At 41.0% G+C, this 18,599-nt stretch overlaps 1 protein-coding gene across 2 annotated transcripts in view; it reads left to right on the top strand.

Moving 5' to 3' along the window:
* The window catches only part of egf (epidermal growth factor), a 103,518-nt gene that overhangs the window by 39,425 nt on the left and 45,494 nt on the right, over nucleotides 1-18,599 (top strand). For both annotated transcript variants that reach the window (XR_005634429.1, XM_039759802.1), the window contains exons 5-11: nucleotides 375-580; nucleotides 4,572-4,688; nucleotides 4,850-4,972; nucleotides 8,614-8,736; nucleotides 10,798-10,923; nucleotides 12,373-12,509; nucleotides 14,662-14,810. Coding sequence is in view for 1 of the 2 variants with exons in the window: in XM_039759802.1 (XP_039615736.1) it covers nucleotides 375-580; nucleotides 4,572-4,688; nucleotides 4,850-4,972; nucleotides 8,614-8,736; nucleotides 10,798-10,923; nucleotides 12,373-12,509; nucleotides 14,662-14,810 (981 nt within the window). In the remaining variant the exon portion in view is untranslated. The remainder of the gene's footprint in view (nucleotides 1-374; nucleotides 581-4,571; nucleotides 4,689-4,849; nucleotides 4,973-8,613; nucleotides 8,737-10,797; nucleotides 10,924-12,372; nucleotides 12,510-14,661; nucleotides 14,811-18,599) is intronic.

The raw sequence follows: 18,599 nt of genomic DNA, 5'->3' as shown, positions 1-18,599 counted from the left end.
CCAGTAGGCATAGACAGCCCTGGCCTGCTATGGGGGTTTCTGGAGATCAGTTCCACGTGTTGTGCTTTGTGGAGTTGCAGTGAAGTGAGTTTGTCAGGTTACTGTAATTTGTAATGTGCATCAGGAATCATCTGATAGGTTACGTTACATGTGTACATTATATTTGTTATTTTGTTTAAGTTCTGCAGTAAAGTTTTTCCAAAAAAAAGTTATCAGAACCTTCTGTGGTAAGTGAAGTGGTGCTGAGCAGGGAGCTCCTCAGTCTTTTTGCTCCAGGCAATTGAAAGAGGAAAAGAAAAACCACCTGAGGGGACTCTCTTCATTCACACTTCAGGTCACTCGATACCTCTTTGAAGTTGTGTTTTTTTTTGCAGATCTCGGCCATTTAGGATGTCTCTGTATGCTGATCACATCTACTATACGGACCTGAAGAGGAGAGCAATCAGGAGAACCCATAAATACACCGGCCGGAATGTCGTCACTTTAAACCTCAAGCCATCATTTGATGTTTTGGCGGATGTGAAAGTCGTCTTCCCGTTAACTTCACTCACAGACTGGACAGGAGCTCCTTTAACAACTGGTTAGTTTGACATGTCTCACTCATCTGGCCTCTCTCATGTGATCACTACGTTGAATGGTTGTCACTTTCTGCATTCAGGACTCTCTTTATAATCCACACTTGACAAATACAAGGTGGTATATGAAAAAGTTGCTTTGAGCATGTTAAGAAGCCCTGGCTTGGGTTTGACGGTGGCAAATCTAGTCAGGCAAAGGTGGTGGGAGCTTACAGCACTTGTCATGTTTCAGTTTGTGTGTTTGCTGGAGGAAAGGCACAGTTTCAATTGAGAAAATGTTTTAATTGTGGAAATGTGTGTTCTTTAAAGTTGACAAGTGACAGATTCATGGAATAATTTGGTAGTGCTCCGACGAAATGCCTAATTGGAAAATAGAAGGGACACTGCTAGTTGTGTGATCAATGTGTCAAAGCCAAGAAATGGTTCCATCCACACCTCCAGAGGTGGTCGCTGACATCGCAGATCACGTGGAAAGTCATTCTGAGAAATTGAAATGGTGGTCATTATACCAGATGGGTGGGTCACAAAGGAAGATATTTATGTGCAACCCTACAGTACCCACCTCTGCTCTCTGTCACTCACTCACACACACACACACACCTCCCATTGTTATGGAGGCAGAAGTGGAAACACAAATACATAGGAGTGCAATCACTAAGCTCAGACTGTTCAGGCTGGCCTTTTATCAAAGATTCATCCCATCAGTCTCAGTTCCATTGTATGTCAAGTAGTCTGAGAAATCTAAATGTATAAAGCTTTAGCAGGGTACCAAACACACCACCAGAACGACTGGAGATGATTTGGTCAGATGATAAAGAAGCTGGAGATCATCTTGGCTGATGACAGACTGAACTTTGCTTCTGTAAATCAGGGCAGACAGGCACTTTAAAGAACCATAAAAACACTCCAGAAATGAGACGTATGGCTTTTTAACGAGGCGTATCAAAAGTAGGGATGAACAAAGTGGGCATCTTTTTGATGTGCATAAAAGTTTGCAAAACTAACAGTAAAATCTGTTTTGCAGTTGTAGAGCTTGCTGAAGAGTTTTCTGAGGTTGGTGAAAGGCACCGTTCACACTTCTGTGTTTACTTGTGTTCTTTTCATAAGATGATAATCGATACCACACTGGTAAAGTCCAGTCTGTTTAGGCCTCTTGTTGCAGTACACTTTTTACATAATTAGGATGTGAAGACCGCTATGCACATTGCTGTGTTTTGACCGACACGAAGCTCCGTACAGGCAGAGCCTTATCTAGCAACAGCCTTATCCTAGTTGAGGATGTATTTCTGGTGATTTTATTTTTTCCCTGGTGGTTTTTATTTAAACAATAAATTAATGAATGAAAACGCTTTCAGACTGGAATGAAATGAGTTTCTTTTTGTGTAAATGATGCAAGTTTTGCTGGAAGTGAAACACAATTTATTTAGCAAGTGTGTGTGAGAGTTAAATTAACATGAATTGTTTTGCTGATCTCTGACTGAAGGTAAACACCTTGTAGAAGTGTAGAACGTTTATTATGGAACTGTTTAGGTACAGAGACGTTATCAGACTGTTACATGTCGTTAGCTAAGCATTACTTTTGAAATGATTTAAATATCTCAGAAATTTGATGTAACTGTTAACCTGTTTAGATATGTGTGTTTTTTATTTGTGTCTGGTTAGGTATTGGGTGAAGCTTAAGGCAAATTTCATGTGTTCTTGTGTAAATATGACATGGCTTTAGGGCGACTCTGGGAGTATCATTGCACCCATTCAAACTTAAAGTATTCAGAGTTTGCACAATTTACAGATTTTGTTGCAGTCTGTGCTAAATTTAAATTCAGATTCAGTTTTTCCTTCATCAAGCAACACTCAATACGCCAGAATGATAAAGCGAAAATAGAATTTGGGGTGTATTTGTAATTTTATTAAAAATTGGACATCTCAGATTGACTGACGCAAGTATTCTGACCCTTTACTGAGTACTCCACTGAAGCCCCTTCGGCAGTTATTCCAGCCAGAGAGTCTTCTTGTTTGATACGACAAGCTTTGCTTGCTGGGATTTGGGGATTTTCTGCCATTCTGCTCTGCAGATCCTCTAAGCAGACGGATATTTTCGGGTCTCTCCAGAGATGTTTGATTGGGTTCAGCTCTGTGCTCTAGGTGGGCCATTCATGGCCATTCCTAGAGTCGTCCTTAAGCCACTCCAATGGTGTTTTTGTTTTTTGCCCTGTTATAAGGTGGTCCAGTCTGAGGTTCAGAGCACTCTGAGTAGTTTTTTATGAAGAATATCTCTATGCTTTGCTTCGCTCAGCTTTCCTCGACCCTAACAATTCTCCTAGTCCGTGACACTACCACCACCATACTGCACCTTTGTATTGCACAGGTGATGAGTGATGTTTGGTTTCATCCAGACATGACGACAATCTTGTTTTCATTAGACCAGATAATCTTGTTCCTCACTGTCTGTGATTCCTTTAGGTACCTTTTTGTAAACTCCAAGTATGTTTTACTGAAGAGAGACTTCTGTCTGTCACAAAGCCTAAAGCTGTGGAGTCCTGCAGTGTTGGTTGTCCTTCTGTAAGTTTCTCTCATCTCCACAGAGATTCTCCTTCTTCGTACCCAGTGCTGTTGGGACAGGCTGCTTCCCAAAGTGACGTCTCATTGACGTGACATTACGCTCTCAGTGTTTTGGAAGAGCATGGATGTAAAGACCAAATCTGTTAACTTTTTTACTTTGGTAGGGCACATTTTGAACAGATGCAGTAAAGTCTGAAGAGCGATGGACCAGGATGAGCATTTGTTTAAGTGTGGAGACAGTCACGGAGCAGTGAAAAGGGTTTATTAATGTTTTACATATAATGCAGGGCAGGTACATCCTGAAATTAGGAATTAGTAGGAAATTAAAAACTCGGCAGTGGGTTAATAAGGAGTTGGAAAAAGAAGCTGCAAAGGAAAAATGAACAGATAAGATGTATTATTATAATTATTATGTGAATTGTAGAGTGCATGCGGACATCAAGGCAACCATCAACAAGGATATTTGGGAATCTAAAAGGAAGTTCGAGAGGAATAAAGCAGATAAGACGAAAGAGGATCCAAAGAGATTTTTTTCAATATTTTAGTAGTAAAAGAACAATCATGGAGGTGGTGAAGTGCATCAGGAATAGTAAAGGGGAATTAAAAAATACAGACCGTGAAATAGCAGATACTTTAAACTTGCATTTTTCTGAAGTCTTCACATGTGAGGAGGTGGATAACCGCCCAGTAGTAACAGGGTCTACTAAGGAGAGATACTGAGGGATGTGGGAATTGTAGAGGGAGAGAAGTGCTGTATTGATTAAATAGGCTAAGATCAAACAAATCACCGGGACCGGAAAAGACTGAGCAAAACATGACAAGGAAAAGGTGTTTTACTGAGCAGTCAGCAAGGGTTTGGATGACGGAGGTGTTTTATTACCATTCTGGAATTCTATGAGAAAGTAACAAAAGGATACGACCAAAGTGGTGCATACGGCATTCAGAAATCATTTGATAAGACAGGACGTGACCGACCGGTTGGGCATCAAACTAAAAGAAGTGACAGTTTAGGGTGTGGTGTGTAGATGGGTGCAAAATGTGACCAAGTAGCGTCTGAGGCGGCAGGACTTTAAAGACTTACAGAACTCGACTTGATGTTATTTTGGAAGAATTAAGTGGTTGGGACTGGTGAGTTTTGTTGAGCTGAATGGCCTGTTCTTTAATACAAACTCTTAATGATCTCACCAGTCACATTTGCACACTCCTTTTGTGCTATGACATTTTACTTGTGATTTTATCCTAGCAGTCTCTTTCTTCACTCTGCAACTTGACTCCTTTGCTCTGAGCTTCACGTGGCCACTGATCCAACACGACAAGATAACTTTTTATCTGTCAGACAAGCTGCATATGTAGACATGGGCTTGTGTGTGGGCTTACAGGATTTGTCCTTCACTCTCATTGTGTGTGTGTTGTTTTTTTTTTTTCCCTGCTTCACAGATTCTGGATGTGCCAGCGGACAAGACAGTTGCCGAAGTGTCTGTGTGAGTGATGGGGACCAGCAGTGCCGGTGTGCGGAGGGCTTTACACTAACCAAAAACGGGACGGCTTGTGAAGGTAGGACACACCAGTCTTAGTGAGTCAGCAGTGTCATGTGATGCTCTCAAAGCTGCTGGGTATTTTCCCTGTTACTTGTGTTGGACTTGTCAGATTTGTATTTATGCTCACATTTAATCTTTTATCGATCAAGTAACAGTCTATCTGTTTGACTTCCCCAGATGTCAATGAGTGTGCCTTTTGGAATCATGGCTGTACTTTAGGCTGTTACAACATTCCAGGCTCCTACGTCTGCACCTGTCCTCAAGGATTTGCTTTACTGCCAGACATGAAAACCTGCCACGGTAGGTCACTCACTGATATCAGCGGTCTGTCAGATGTATCAGTTGTCTAGCAAAGGCTAAAGCAGACCAGAAAGCAGGAGACCGAGCTGGAGGTGGCAGAGTTAAAGATGCTAAGATTTGCATTGGGGGTGACGAGGATAGACAGGATTAGAAATGAGGACATTAGAGGGTCAGCTTAGATGGGATGGTTAGGAGACACAGTCAGAAAGGCGAGATGGCGTTGGTTTGGACATGTGCAGAGGAGAGATGCATGCTGGGTATATTGGGAGAAGGATGCTAAGGATAGCGCTGCCAGGTGAGGGGAGCAGAGGAAGGCCTAAGAGGAGGCTTATGGATGTGCTGAGAGAGGGCATGCAGGTGATGGGGGTGACAGAGCAAGATGACGAGGACAGGAAGAGATGGACAAAGATGATCTACTGTGGCGACCCCTAATGGAAGCAGCCAAAAGAAGAAGCAGCGTTTATTCAGTTCAGTTTATTTTGTGTAGCGTGGGCTCAGAGCGCTGTAACAGATTCCCAAAATACAATTACCAACCTGGTGCCAGCCTGGACCCTGTTGATGAAAGAAAAAAGTCAAATGAATTGAGTTTCTTAAATGGGTACTTGTAAAGGCGTTTCCATTTTCACAGGAATGTTAAAGAGCTCTCTGGATATGGCACCACATTTTACGACGGATGACACGTGTAGCCTTTTTTTTTTTTTTTTGAATATCAGTCTATTTTGCTTTTGCAAATCTAATCCTTTGTGAGCTCTTTGATCAATAGACTGTATATCACAATGAACAAAAATATTAATGCAGCTGACATTTAATTATAAATGATCTCAGCTTGCTGTGGCTCCTTTAAAGGAACATTCCGCTAAAACTTTTTACAGGTCACTTCCCCCATGTGGTTTGTACTGATAGTTAAAGTTTTTAAAGTCTTTAATCAATAACAGAGACAAAAGTTTCTGATATAATATACAGTAAGTTTATGGTGACCAACAGCAAACAATATTAAAATGCCTGCAGATCTGTCACTTGTGTCACTTTACCCACATACAGTATGAGGTTGTCCAGTCACAGGCACACAATGTCTCAAACACATTTCACTTTATTAAAATGTAAGACACTTCAGGAATTGAGGGTCTGCCTCCCACCTTAATCATTAGCCAAGAGTCCAGATTCCAAAATGTGTATTCATGTTCATTTTTATGTATCATGTCCTGATTCTTCTACTTTTGCAATTTCAAATAAATGGATGTATCTTGTAAAAATATGTAGAATGTAGAAAGTAAGTGCTGCTTGATTTATTCAAGGGAGTGGATACTAATGAATCCCTAGTGGCTGGGAACATGTGAGGTTGATGCCAGTGCCATGTCACGTTTTGTTTTATTGTTTTGTTTTGTTTTGCACTTAAAACGGTAAAGTCGTTAATTTTTTTGCAGAATTTGAGATCAAAAACACAACTGCACTGCAGGACAGGTTGGTTTTAAGTTTGATCATCTCCTGCCGCCTCTCGTTTCTCTTGCTTGCTGGCGACATGCTGGTCAGACTCCTTCCTTCCTTCCGTCCATCAATTCATTTTGTCTTCCTGCTTTGTCCTGTGGAGCTCAGACCTTACTTGGCAGAAGAGGACACAAGGCAGGGGAAGCCGTTGCTTTTTCAAATGTTACGACTTGTTGTAGCCTGCTTTGTATGAAATTAATCTGTAAAACTCGAACGTTGTCAGCTGAGTGAAATGTCAGATATTTTCTGTATTGGGAGGAATTCCTGTTGTACATGAGAAACCGGCATAGTTGAGCCACCTGGCAGAACTGGCGGAATTTCAGCTGATCGACTGTCAACGCAGCTCATGCGTTCAAATTGGAAGTGCATTGCTGCATCGGCCTTGACGTAGACAAATATCTGTTGTGTTTCTTGCATTAGTAAGTGGGCTTTGGAATTCCTTCTGCATTCCTCTGGATGGCGGCTCTTTTTGTTTTTATTCTCAGAGGAATGTTTCTTTCACAGAGATGGACACTGAACTGTACTTATTATGAGTCCATCCATGCCATTTACAAACCCTCTTATTCCATTACAGGGATAATAGGAGGCACAGTTTTTCCTGGCAACATCAGGAGAAGGGCATGGCCTAAACAACAATAGCGGACCATTTCAGAGTCCGCAGCTGGCCTAGTCTAGTACAATGCCCATCATTGGCATTGTAAATAATTTTGTATTATTGTACGTTTAGCTTTGTTGTTATCCATACAAAATGCCAAAAGTACAACATGTGCACCCACAGCCTACAGCCCTTCACTCTCCATTGACGGACACCAGCAGTAGAATGGGGTCTACTAATTTATCACATTAACTTCAAACGTGACACTGTCTGAGGATGCCATCCTTCAGTTTCTCAAATGGCTGCCTTATCCCCTGAAACTGCTGGTATTATGAATTGGAGCAACAAGAACTCCACCATCAAGTGGCAGGCCAAACAAAATCACAGAATGGGACCACTAAGTGAGGAAGTTTGTAAAAATGATCTATCCTCGCTACATTGCAAAGTGAGGTCCACACAAAAATGGCATGGAAGAACTTGACTGTCCCTGAGGTCAACCCCAAATGAGCACCTGGACTGCAACCCCAACATCAGTGCGCTAACTCAACAGTCTTCTTGTGGTTGAATCTCCGCCACTGTGTTATAAAATTGAGGGGAAGGAAGAGTGCAGGCTGTGATAGCAGCAAAGGGGGACCACCTCCGTATTAATGATTGTGGGTTTGGAATGAGATGTGCAGCAAGCATAGTTGGGTGTCATGGTCGGGTGTCTACAGTTTTTCATTTTTTTACATGTTCCACCACTTCCTTGATTTTTCTGGTATTTTCCACCATGTTGTTTGTGTTTGCTAGGGCTGTTGTAAGGCATGTGACACAAACGAACAAACATGTACACACAGGTCATGTGACTTATAACATTATGGCAGCCATGTTAGATAAAATAGTGGTACACAGGGTTCAAATTTTGGTTGAACGTAATACTTCTGGTGAAGAATTGCATGAATTATTACCAGGGTCAACACTCCTTTCATGCCTTCATTTGTAGCTCAGTGACCGCGCACATGCTGACGAGTTCACTCCTCACGTGAATCCCAAGTATAACATGGAGACGACTCCCATGGACAGGGGGAGAAATGCAGACTCTGATCTGCCAGGTGGCCGGACCCAGCTCTGTAGACATTAGTGCCATCCCCTCTGACCCTAAGCCCTGCTAATACATTTAATTGCAAGTCGCCCACACCCACCTAAACTGCAGGATCTTTCGTACTTTTCCTTTGTTTTATTTTTCCACTGTGTGTCCGCGCACCCCAGATTTGGATAAACTGGAGATTTAATAAGCAGATTGCTTAAGGGATGAAGGAATATTTAGGTCATAACAATGCATTGGGTGCAAAGAAGGAAACTACCAACCCTAATCAGAGTACCAGACCATCAGAGGGCACAGAGAAAGGTCTTCAGGCCTCTCTTTGCTGCAGGCCGTCGTGCCATCATTCACGGTTCTGTGGCTGCAGTTGTGACGTGGAGGGTCGTAGCACAGTTCAAGTCAGCAGACAATCTGCAGTGTCCATTGTACAGAACCTCTGATGTGCTCCCTTTGTCTCTGTGTTTTTGTGTTCATCTGCAGAGCTGCTGCCATGCTTGTCTGACCTTACCAGTTGCAGTCATTACTGCATGCAGACAGAAGAGGGTGCCGTGTGCTCCTGCCCAGAGGGATCCATGTTGGCTCCAGATGGGAGAACCTGCACAGGTAAAGTGACTTGTATGGTTTTCTTTAAGTTAAAAAAAAAAAAAAAACTAAACTAAAATGTGCCAGGTCTGGGCTGTGCTCTTTAGGCTACCAGTCATTAGCATTGTGAACAGTACATGCCATGGCACTCGTGTTGCACCCCTGAGCCCAGAAAAGACCCTACAGAGAGAAGTCCAATAAGAAGGTTTATTACAGAAATAATTACATTAACCAGGAATAACACAAAGCATGAAAATTAAGGTGTAAAACATGCTGGCTTCCCTGGCCTTGACTGATTGGGTATTACAGTGCTCTCCAGTCTCAGCCCAGGCTCACTTTTGTCACCTCCATCACCTTCTCTATAGCGTATCTGGCCTCTCTCGCTCTCTCTAGTTGATCCCTTGTCCAGCACTGACTCCTGAGTTTTTGTCCAGTGGCCACTTGGCCAACAATCCTTTTAAAACTACCTCCAGGGTCAGTTTCTGCTCTCCCTGAAACACCTTTGGGTGACCACCTGGCCACTGTCTTGGGGAGTCAGAGTGGAACCTGCCGCCCTTGCTAGTCTGTCCACAATAGGCGACAGGTGTCCTAACATGGCTTAAGACACTCTGCTGCCCTAAACTGGGCTTCCCCTTACTGCAAGTGTTTATATAGTTAAATGCCCAGCTCAGGTATTGGTTAGGTATTGTCGACCTAGGCTAGCAGAGCTGTGATGACAGTAAAACTGGCCTGGAGCACCAGATGTTAATTTCCTATATCAATGATGCCAAATTCAGTTTTTGTATTCCTCTTGTTCATTGTCACCTGCCCATATCTCACTTGTAATTTTAATGTACTTTCACTTATCACTGCTGTGAGCTAGTAACATCAAAATGGTATAAAAGGTGAACGGGCTCAAAGAATAAGCACAAAATAGATCAGAACCTTACTGATCTTCCTCAGGCAGCCTGGCCCCAAACTCTACAGGCAGGCTTCAACAGCAGATCTGGCGTGAAAAGCTCAATACACTTTTTTAAATGTCTCAAAATATACATAAATATCCAGAAATGCCTATCAAGGGAAACGAACCAGAAATAATTTTGGCTAGAGAGAACCATTCCCACATAAAATCTTTTAAATTGAAAGAATTCATAATACAGGTACATCAGAATTAATGAAAATGGCAAAAGATGTAAAAATAAACATTAACATAAGCCGTGAAGCACACCCAGGCTGAAACATAACAGTCTTCCTCAGAAGCAGGCCACACCCCAGGCAGCCCAACTCCTAATTCAAAGGACAAATTTCAAAGCCTGCACAGGCCCAAAATGAAACGGATGGCTTTAAAAGGCTAAAACTATTAAAAACACTCAAACATGCCCTTCAGTAGGAGGGGATGAGTGTAAAACCTCTGGCTTGAAAAGACACAATAATGTTCTTTAAATATGAAGGATGTACGGTATTACATAAAAAAAGAACTACAGAAAGGGTTTGCCTGAAATGATAACCCAAGGCTAACAAGTCCTGTCTGTAATACAATAAACAGAAACCAAAGACAAAGCAAAAATCCACAAGAATCAGAAAATCCAAGAGAAGTAGTTACAAATATCTGCAGTCTACAACACTCCGTGATGCTCTTCGGGACCGTCAGCCTGTGACAGCATGGTGACCCTGCTTCTTGGGGTATCACCTGCAAAATACATGGAACATAGTCCGGAGGCTTAAATACAATATGCCTAACTTTTAAATAAGATTTAAATAAGACAATATCAATTACAATTATATAATAAAAAAATCATTAAAATTATCATTCACGTCATAAACAACAGAAATAACCAAACAGGAAAACCATAAATAAGCCAGGGAACAAACACTGGTTGAAACCTAACAGTTATAATGGCATCTTAATCAGATTGATTACTGTGTGTGCATATACTGCAAGTACAAGATGTGTGGATTAATTATTTCTGTTTCTGTAGCTGGAAACCTGTACAGGTTTCCTGAGCCTGTCCTTCGTGAAAGGCACCATACTAAAATAAACTGAGCTGAACTGCGGATTGTGGATTGTGATTGTGATCTGCTGCTTTTGCTTTTTCCTTTTAGGTTGTACATCTCTGGATAACGGGGGGTGCAGTCAGATTTGTACGTTGCGGAGTCCCACTAAATGGGAATGTGATTGCTTTCCTGGATATCGTCTTGACAGGGATGCCAAGCACTGCAGCGCAGTTGGTATACTTATACACATGTATTCATTGATTTACTGTATCTACTTATTTATTTGAAGGACATCACCATCTCTGGAATTTTGATTATCACAATCAACTGTGTCTGGTGCCGATGCCTTCATTCTCGGAAAATGTATATTGTTTTTCTTGTTAACTGTACCTGTTATGATTTTACGTTTTCAGCACATAAAGAATTAACTTTTTTTCTTGTGAATCACGATATTGTTAATAAAAGGTAGTGGTGTTATTATTTTGTACTTTTTGTGATGCCATTTCATTTATTGTTTATTTGATCCACCAATTTGTGCATTCTTCTCTGGTGGTGACAACATTGCTAGTTATGCATTTCACTGTCCCTACTTAAGATGGTGGTGCACAAGCCTCTTTGTCCCAGTTTGTGGATATTGTGAAAGAGCTTTGCATGCATTAGATTTCAGAATCTTTTCAGGCTATGTGTGTGTGTGTGTGTGTGTGTGTGTGTGTGTGAGAGAGATTATTTGAGCTATAATTTTTGCTTAGTGTGATGGGCTTTGATTAGGTTTAAAGGAGTACGCCACCCAGAAATGGTCATGCCTTTTTATCTGTTACCTTATGCAGTTTGTAGTGATGCCTGCTGAGATAATGAAGTTCCAGAATAGAATGGTAGTTAACTGGGCAAACAATATCAAAACATCCATAAGATAAAGCTCCAATGACTTGTGTTGTATAATCCACATGTCATGTGTCCTGCCCTGTGCTCGCAACATCCCCGGCACATGTAGTTTTTCTAAAATATTGTTAATTCGTCTCTTGAACAACTGAGGCTTCTTTATAGAGCCTGTATAGGCACAAAAAGAGGCTCGAAATGTGCGTACACAATTTCCCATGCGAATATCAGGATTTATAAAACAAAACTTGACGTGAAAGCTTATATATATTTACAGCAAGTGTGTCCTATCTGTACACCGCATTTAAGGGAAACTGGGAGATGACGACACCCTTAATAAAGAAGCGAAATTCAGCAAAACCAGCTAAATAACAACTCACACGCACTATTATAATATTGTAATTATAACATAATGGTGATATGAATTATAAAAATAAGTTTTTCTAATTTTAAAATTAGTACAGTGGTCTGTATTCACAATATTTCAGTAAAAATGTAACTTTACTGAGAAATTTGTTTGAAGAACAATTGTGCCAAAATTCAACAAAATCGGCCTACCAAGTGTTTTGTTGCTTTGCCTGTCTGTCTTCCACATGAAAGTCGCTAGTAATGTAAATGCAACTTAGAAAATACCTTGCAGCACTGGAGAAGGTCCTGAGTAGAGTGACTAGCCTGATAATGACGACGCCATATCGGTTATTCATTCATTAGAGGTGACGGCTGGCCCTTACAATAAAGCATCTGTCAAGGTGGGGTTGCATATTTGTGAAAATTCATTAATTGTTTTTTATTCTTTATTTTTGACAGGTCCCCAGCCTTATCTACTTTTTGCAAATATTCATGATATTCGGCGCATCCACTTTGATGGCACCTTGTATGAGACCCTGTTGGATAAGCAGATGGGCCGAGTGTTAGCACTGGACTACGACCCGGTGGAAAGTAAGGTGAGCCAGTTAGTGGGAGGCTGCTGCAAGGACACCTTTTGTAATGTCACCCACATGTAGTGACGTTCTGCAACTGTCTGCTTAATAGTGTGATGTCACTGATTATGACCACCCAAACAGTTCTACTGTACAATGCAGATATGTTAAAATGATGGAAGGTGGCCTGAGAATGAGCCTGAGTGACCACTGAAGAGACGTTGACGTTAAAAATGAAGAAGATAGGAGACTGAATATCATGAATGTCATATTTAGAATGTAAGGAAAAAATTAACAGTCCGAGGTCTGGATATTCAATGTATTGAGGTTCATGGAAAGACATTTGGGGGGAAAAAGCAGCAGAGCAGAGGACAGGCAGCGCTAACCAGAATGGGGTCTCGCCCTGAGTCGTGCAGCAGAAAAGACGAAGATCAGAGGTTAGTCAGAGTCACTTGGAGTATCCTAAGGAAGTGTCTGTAAGGTAAATTTATTTAAAAATTGTATCAAATAAATAAGCTGAGCCATAAAGCAACATGGCACTCAACTTCCTGACCAAAAGGAGGTCACACTAAGATCTCTTTAGCACTTTCCAAAATAGGATCTTTTCTGTGAAGGTGGTCATGTACAATAAAGCACATTCCTAATTTACACTTTTATTAATTTAGCTGTGTCCTCGTATTTAATTATTGCCCTCACATGACCAATAACTATGCAGTCTGTTTATTATTATTTTATATAACTGTTTATTTGCATCTTGCATGGAGTATTTATAGAGTTTTCCATTTTGTAATTGGTTTGGTGTAACAGTTTAACATGTTGAACTATTTATAAGATCTTTACATGACTTTACTGGCCTTGGCCGAGGTGAGCATAAGACGTTCAGTCACAATAGCCACAAAACTGGAAGCATTTTAAACTAATGAAAAATATCCTCTACAATGTGAATTGCATTATATATATTAGATATGAAAGGTGCAATTTAATAGATAAATAGGAAAAGCATACAGTAATAACTTTAGAGTTAATAAATAGTAAAAGTACTCTGTCCAGTACTAGATAAGGAAGGCACTATATGATATCTAAATTAGAAACAGAGCAATGTCTAATAATTGATTGATTGATACACAATTCCTTTTATAACAGATACATAGAAAAGTCACAATGTACAATAATGGATAGAGAGATCACTTTGTAATAGAGATATAGAATTGGCACAACACACTGAAATAAGCAGAAATGAAAGGCACTGTATAATAAATAGAACTGCTAATCCGAGATGATGTGCACAGACGGCTTCACTGGCACTGCGCTCCTAACGTCATGACGCCTCCTGTGTTCACCTCATTTCGTTGCTCTGGTGCCGCAGCTGTTGTTTTTATCCCAATGCCATAAAAATCCATTGGCGTTGCTTGACATACAGTTTTGGGCTTCAGCCGAGAACAGCTTGTGGGCACCTCTGCCTTGACCTCATTAGACCTGGCATCAAACTCACTGCGCACCAACCAACCTGCATGCACAAGTACACTTCTTGTACTCTTAAGAAATAACATTTCTTGGTACGTTCTGTTCTTTGTTTTTTTTTAATTCTGATTCTAAGCCACTTCTTCTCTCATTTGGGCCCATCATGCAGGCAGTCGTTGGTCTGTCTATCTATTTATCATATTGTGCCTTTTCTATCTGCCTGTTATATAGTGCATGCTTTTATGTTCCTGGAATGATGGTCACTTTGCCAGCGATGTCCCTCGTTCCATTATCACCTGTTCCTGATCCAGTTTGGCACAGCCCTGGATGTTGTGCCAGTCTATTGCAGGGCACACACATTTGCAGAGTTGCTAATTATTGTAACTTGCATGTGTTCAGGGATGTTAAAATACTTTACCTGGTAAATAACCCTGCACAGGCGTGTGGACAACTTGCCAACGCACATTGAGGAAGGTTATATAGTGCCTTTTCATAGTAGATGGGCTGTGCTAGTTCAGCACTTTAGTTTGCTTTTTCACATTTGTACTGCATCATCATCATCACCACCTACAGTGTTTAATCTGGCCAACCGTTTCTTTAAGTTCCACACCCTTGGCCGCTTAGTCAGCCTGAAGCCCTCAGTTCCATACTTTTTGCCTCCACTGTTACTGAGAAGACTTCTAAGATGGCCATATCTCTGACTTTTGTCTCCTAGATTTATTTTGCTCATACTGCTCTCAAGCAGATAGAGAGAGCCAACCTGGATGGCACAGAGCGTGAAGTGCTGGCCAGTGAGGATTTAGGTCTGTGTGGAGGGCTGACTGTGGACTGGATAAACCGCAAGCTGTACTGGACCGACTCAGGGTAAGTTTTCCAGAGAAGAATTTGTACTCCCAGTTTTGTCAGTCAGTAAAGACCCTCATTCTGCTCATTTCTATCTCTACTGTGGCAGTGCAGTCAATCACACCGCTGTGTTTACTGAATTGGGTATTGGAACTCAAGTTATGCCTTAGGCCTCAGCCCTCCAGTGCTGCACTCCTTAGCACTTCTTTGATTTCTGTGCCTTATACAGTCAAGGTAGAACCTCAGAGGGTGGGCCAACTGAAGAACTGCCCACATATCCTAAGTTTGGGGTGGGGCAATGGAAGGCCCACCCTCTGGCCTTTATAATCCTGTTTGAACACTGAAGGCCCGCCCTCAGGTCATTAGATTGGACTCGGTTCTTTGCCCTTTGAAGTCCTTTTCTGATTTCTGTGAGTTTTTGCTTTTTGTTTCGTAGTTCTTTTGTTCGACCATGGACTTTGTTTTTTTTTTTTTTAAAGTCTCTTTTAGGCATCTTTTATTCTGGTTGTGTTTTTTGAGTCTGTTTCTTTTCTTTTCTCAATTAAACTCTTTGTAATTATTAAGCAACATTGTTTTGGTTATGCGGGCCAGAGATTTCATGGTTCCTCTCTCCCTTTCTGGCATTTTGGAATGTATTACAGTGATCCCCCGCCTATGGCGGAAGTTACGTTCCAGACCCATCAGCGATAAGTGAAAATCCGCGATATACAAAGACCATATGAATAAACATATTTTTTATAGCTTAAGCCTTAAAATACCCATCCTACACGCTTCAAACACATGTAAACTTGTAATGGCGAGCGACGTCCGCATAACGCTTTCCTTCCCGAAGCATATCCAGGAGTTTTACCTTCTCCTGAATGGTCAAGGTCTTCCTCTGGTGCTTAGGCTCACTACTACCAGGAGGCTTAGAAGATGCAGGATGCTTGGGAGCCATCGTAGGTCTTAAAACAAAACGAAAACTTCACAAAAAGTTTTCTCATAACAATCAGACCACAAGCAAGGTACGCGATACACAGAGAACTGAGATGTGTCAGGGACCCATGCTCGCTGTTCTTGCGAGGTTACACCACATTAGCAGCAGCCAATCAGAGCCCAAGAGAATGAAAATCCTGCTCTGATTGGTTGAGCCTCCTCTTTCAGCCAATAACGGGTCTTGTAAGAAATTATCTGGGTACTGCAACGTGAAACTCTTTGCCTACCATAGTGTACAATGTATGTGCTGTATATTAAATGACTAGCAAAATACCTGCGCTTCGCAGTGGAGAAGTAGTGTGTTAAAAAAGTGAAAAAGAAAAGGAAACATTTTAAAAATAACGTAACCTGATTGTCAATGTAATTGTTTTGTGACTGTTATGAGTGTTGTTGTCATCAGGGATTTGATTCTCATTATTTCTTTCAATCAGGTTCGTATTTGGAGGATGTGTTGTGTTCAAGTTACATTCCGTGTTTGTCAACCGTTGTAAAGATAACAGGTTTTATTTATCAAAGTGTTCACTACACAAATCGCTACTCGTGAATCTAAGATTTTTAACAGGCATTCCCGGTATTAAGTTGTGGATTTGCCTGTGAATATTTAGCGGCAGCGTGTCTATGAACTTAATTTATCTTAAACTTTACACCTTGCTTTCCTATTGATATGTCTACAAAGGCTTGTTCAGATTCAGAGGGTTCTTCCTTTCCTACTGCATCAATAAACAGCTCGTCTTCCTCTTTATCTGAGACATTACACACTGGATGCACGGGTTTACCTTTCCCAGTCCTGCAAACTTTAGCGAAGTGCTTCAATTTACCACATTTTTTACAATGTCTTCCTATAGCTGGACATTGACTTTTTCCACCGTGTGCTTTGTTTCCGCAGTAGCTGCACTTATGAATATGTCACGTTGCATCACATTTTGCTGCCTTCTCAATTGTGTAATGCGTTTTTGTTCAGCGCTCTTTGGAGCTCTTGCTTGTTGTCTGCGTACTGCGTTCACAGTCAGTTCACGTGAGCCACTCTGAGTACATGCATCGAAGGTTCTCAGCTGTGCTTGTGCTATCTCGTGCGATCTTGTGATGTCCACGGCTTTATTTAATGTTAGCTTAGACCCGGCACTTAAAAGTTTCTCTCGCACTTTCGCTGAGATTGTGCCAAACACTATTCTATCCCTGACCATCTCATCTTCATTTGCATAAGCACAGTCCTTCACCAGCAATTTTAACTCCATTATAAAGTGATCAAAAGTCTCGTTTATACCTTGCGTCTTCTCATTAAACTTGTATCTTGCGAAAATCATATTCGTCTTAGGCATGACAAACGCCTTGTAGCGGCAGCGTGTCTGTTGGATTGCTGGTGACAGACGGCCTTATATGAGCAGGCACTCAATAACGTGGGTGGCGTGACACAACTCCGCCTCACATGACGACCGAGCTGCAGGTTATGGCTGTATATATGTACATAAGTAGATTCCAGTTATGACCGTTACGCGTAGAATTTCAAAATGAAACCTGCCCAACTTTTGTAAGTAAGCTGTAAGGAATGAGCTGCCAAATTTCAGCCTTCTACCTACACAGGAAGTTGGAGAATTAGTGACGAGTCAGTCAGTCAGTCAGTCAGTCAGTCAGTCAGTCAGTGAGGGCTTTGCCTTTTATTAGTATAGATTGATGCTTTACTGCATTTTAGTCAATATTTACAGTCATGTTATAATTATAAATTATAATACGTATTGTTCTAATGAACTCTTGTCTAGCACGCGTAGTGACAAATGAAAAGCGTATGCTTTGTTATGAATTGGCTGCAAAGTACACTTCAGGTAGGATGTACTTACTGAATTTTTACTCCATTTTTATTTATATACAGTACAGGTATGTGTGTGTGTGTATATATATATATATATATATATATATATATATATATATATATATATATATATATTATATATATATATAATGTGTGTGTATATATGTGTATATGTATAATGTGTGTTGGTGCAGGGTAGAAGGGTATAGGTTTATGGGGCATTGGGACTCCTTTTGGAACAGATGGGACCTGTTCCGCCGTGACGGGTTACATCTGAACCGGAGGGGCACCAATGTATTGGGGAGGCGTATGTGTAGGCTAGTCGAGGATTGTTTAAACTAGGGAATGGGGGGGCAGGGAGTTTAGGACAGGCCAGATTTAGATCTATACATGGAAGAACAAACAATGGTGTAGAAATAAAAATGCATAGTAATGTAAATTTTAAGCAAACACGTAAAGATAGAAGGATTAACACATTAAAAATAGCTTGCCTTAATGCTAGAAGTATCAAAAATAAGGTAAGTGAGTTGGAGTTGTATGTAGCAGAGCACAATTCTGATATTATAGCAATAACGGAAACCTGGCTAAATAACAAAGATGGGGATGAGTGTAACATAGAGGGATACACATTTTTAGGAAGGATAGACAGAACAGAAAAGGAGGTGGGGTTGCTGTTTATGCCAAACAGGAATTAAATGTAAGTCATCTTCAGTTGGATGATGAGCCCCATCTTAGTGAGGACATGTGGCTTGGCCTGGAAAATATTAGGGAAAAGGTCTCATTTTAGGAGTGTGTTATAGACCACCCAATTCAGACAGTAATTTCAACACACATCTTTTAGTAATATCAAAAGGCAAGTTTACAGGGGATATTATAGTCATGGGGGACTTTAATTATCCAAATATTAACTGGGATAACCTTACAGATGGAGGAGCACAAGAGCAGGAGTTTTAGAAGTAATCAGCGACTGTTTTTAACACAGCATGTTAAAGCACCAACAAGGGGTGAAGCCTATCTGGATTTAGTAT

Source organism: Polypterus senegalus, chromosome 7 (assembly GCF_016835505.1).
Source record: "Polypterus senegalus isolate Bchr_013 chromosome 7, ASM1683550v1, whole genome shotgun sequence".
NCBI lineage: Eukaryota > Metazoa > Chordata > Cladistia > Polypteriformes > Polypteridae > Polypterus > Polypterus senegalus.
The sequence above is the reverse complement of the archived record's forward strand: the minus strand, read 5'-3'. Positions and strand labels throughout refer to the sequence as shown.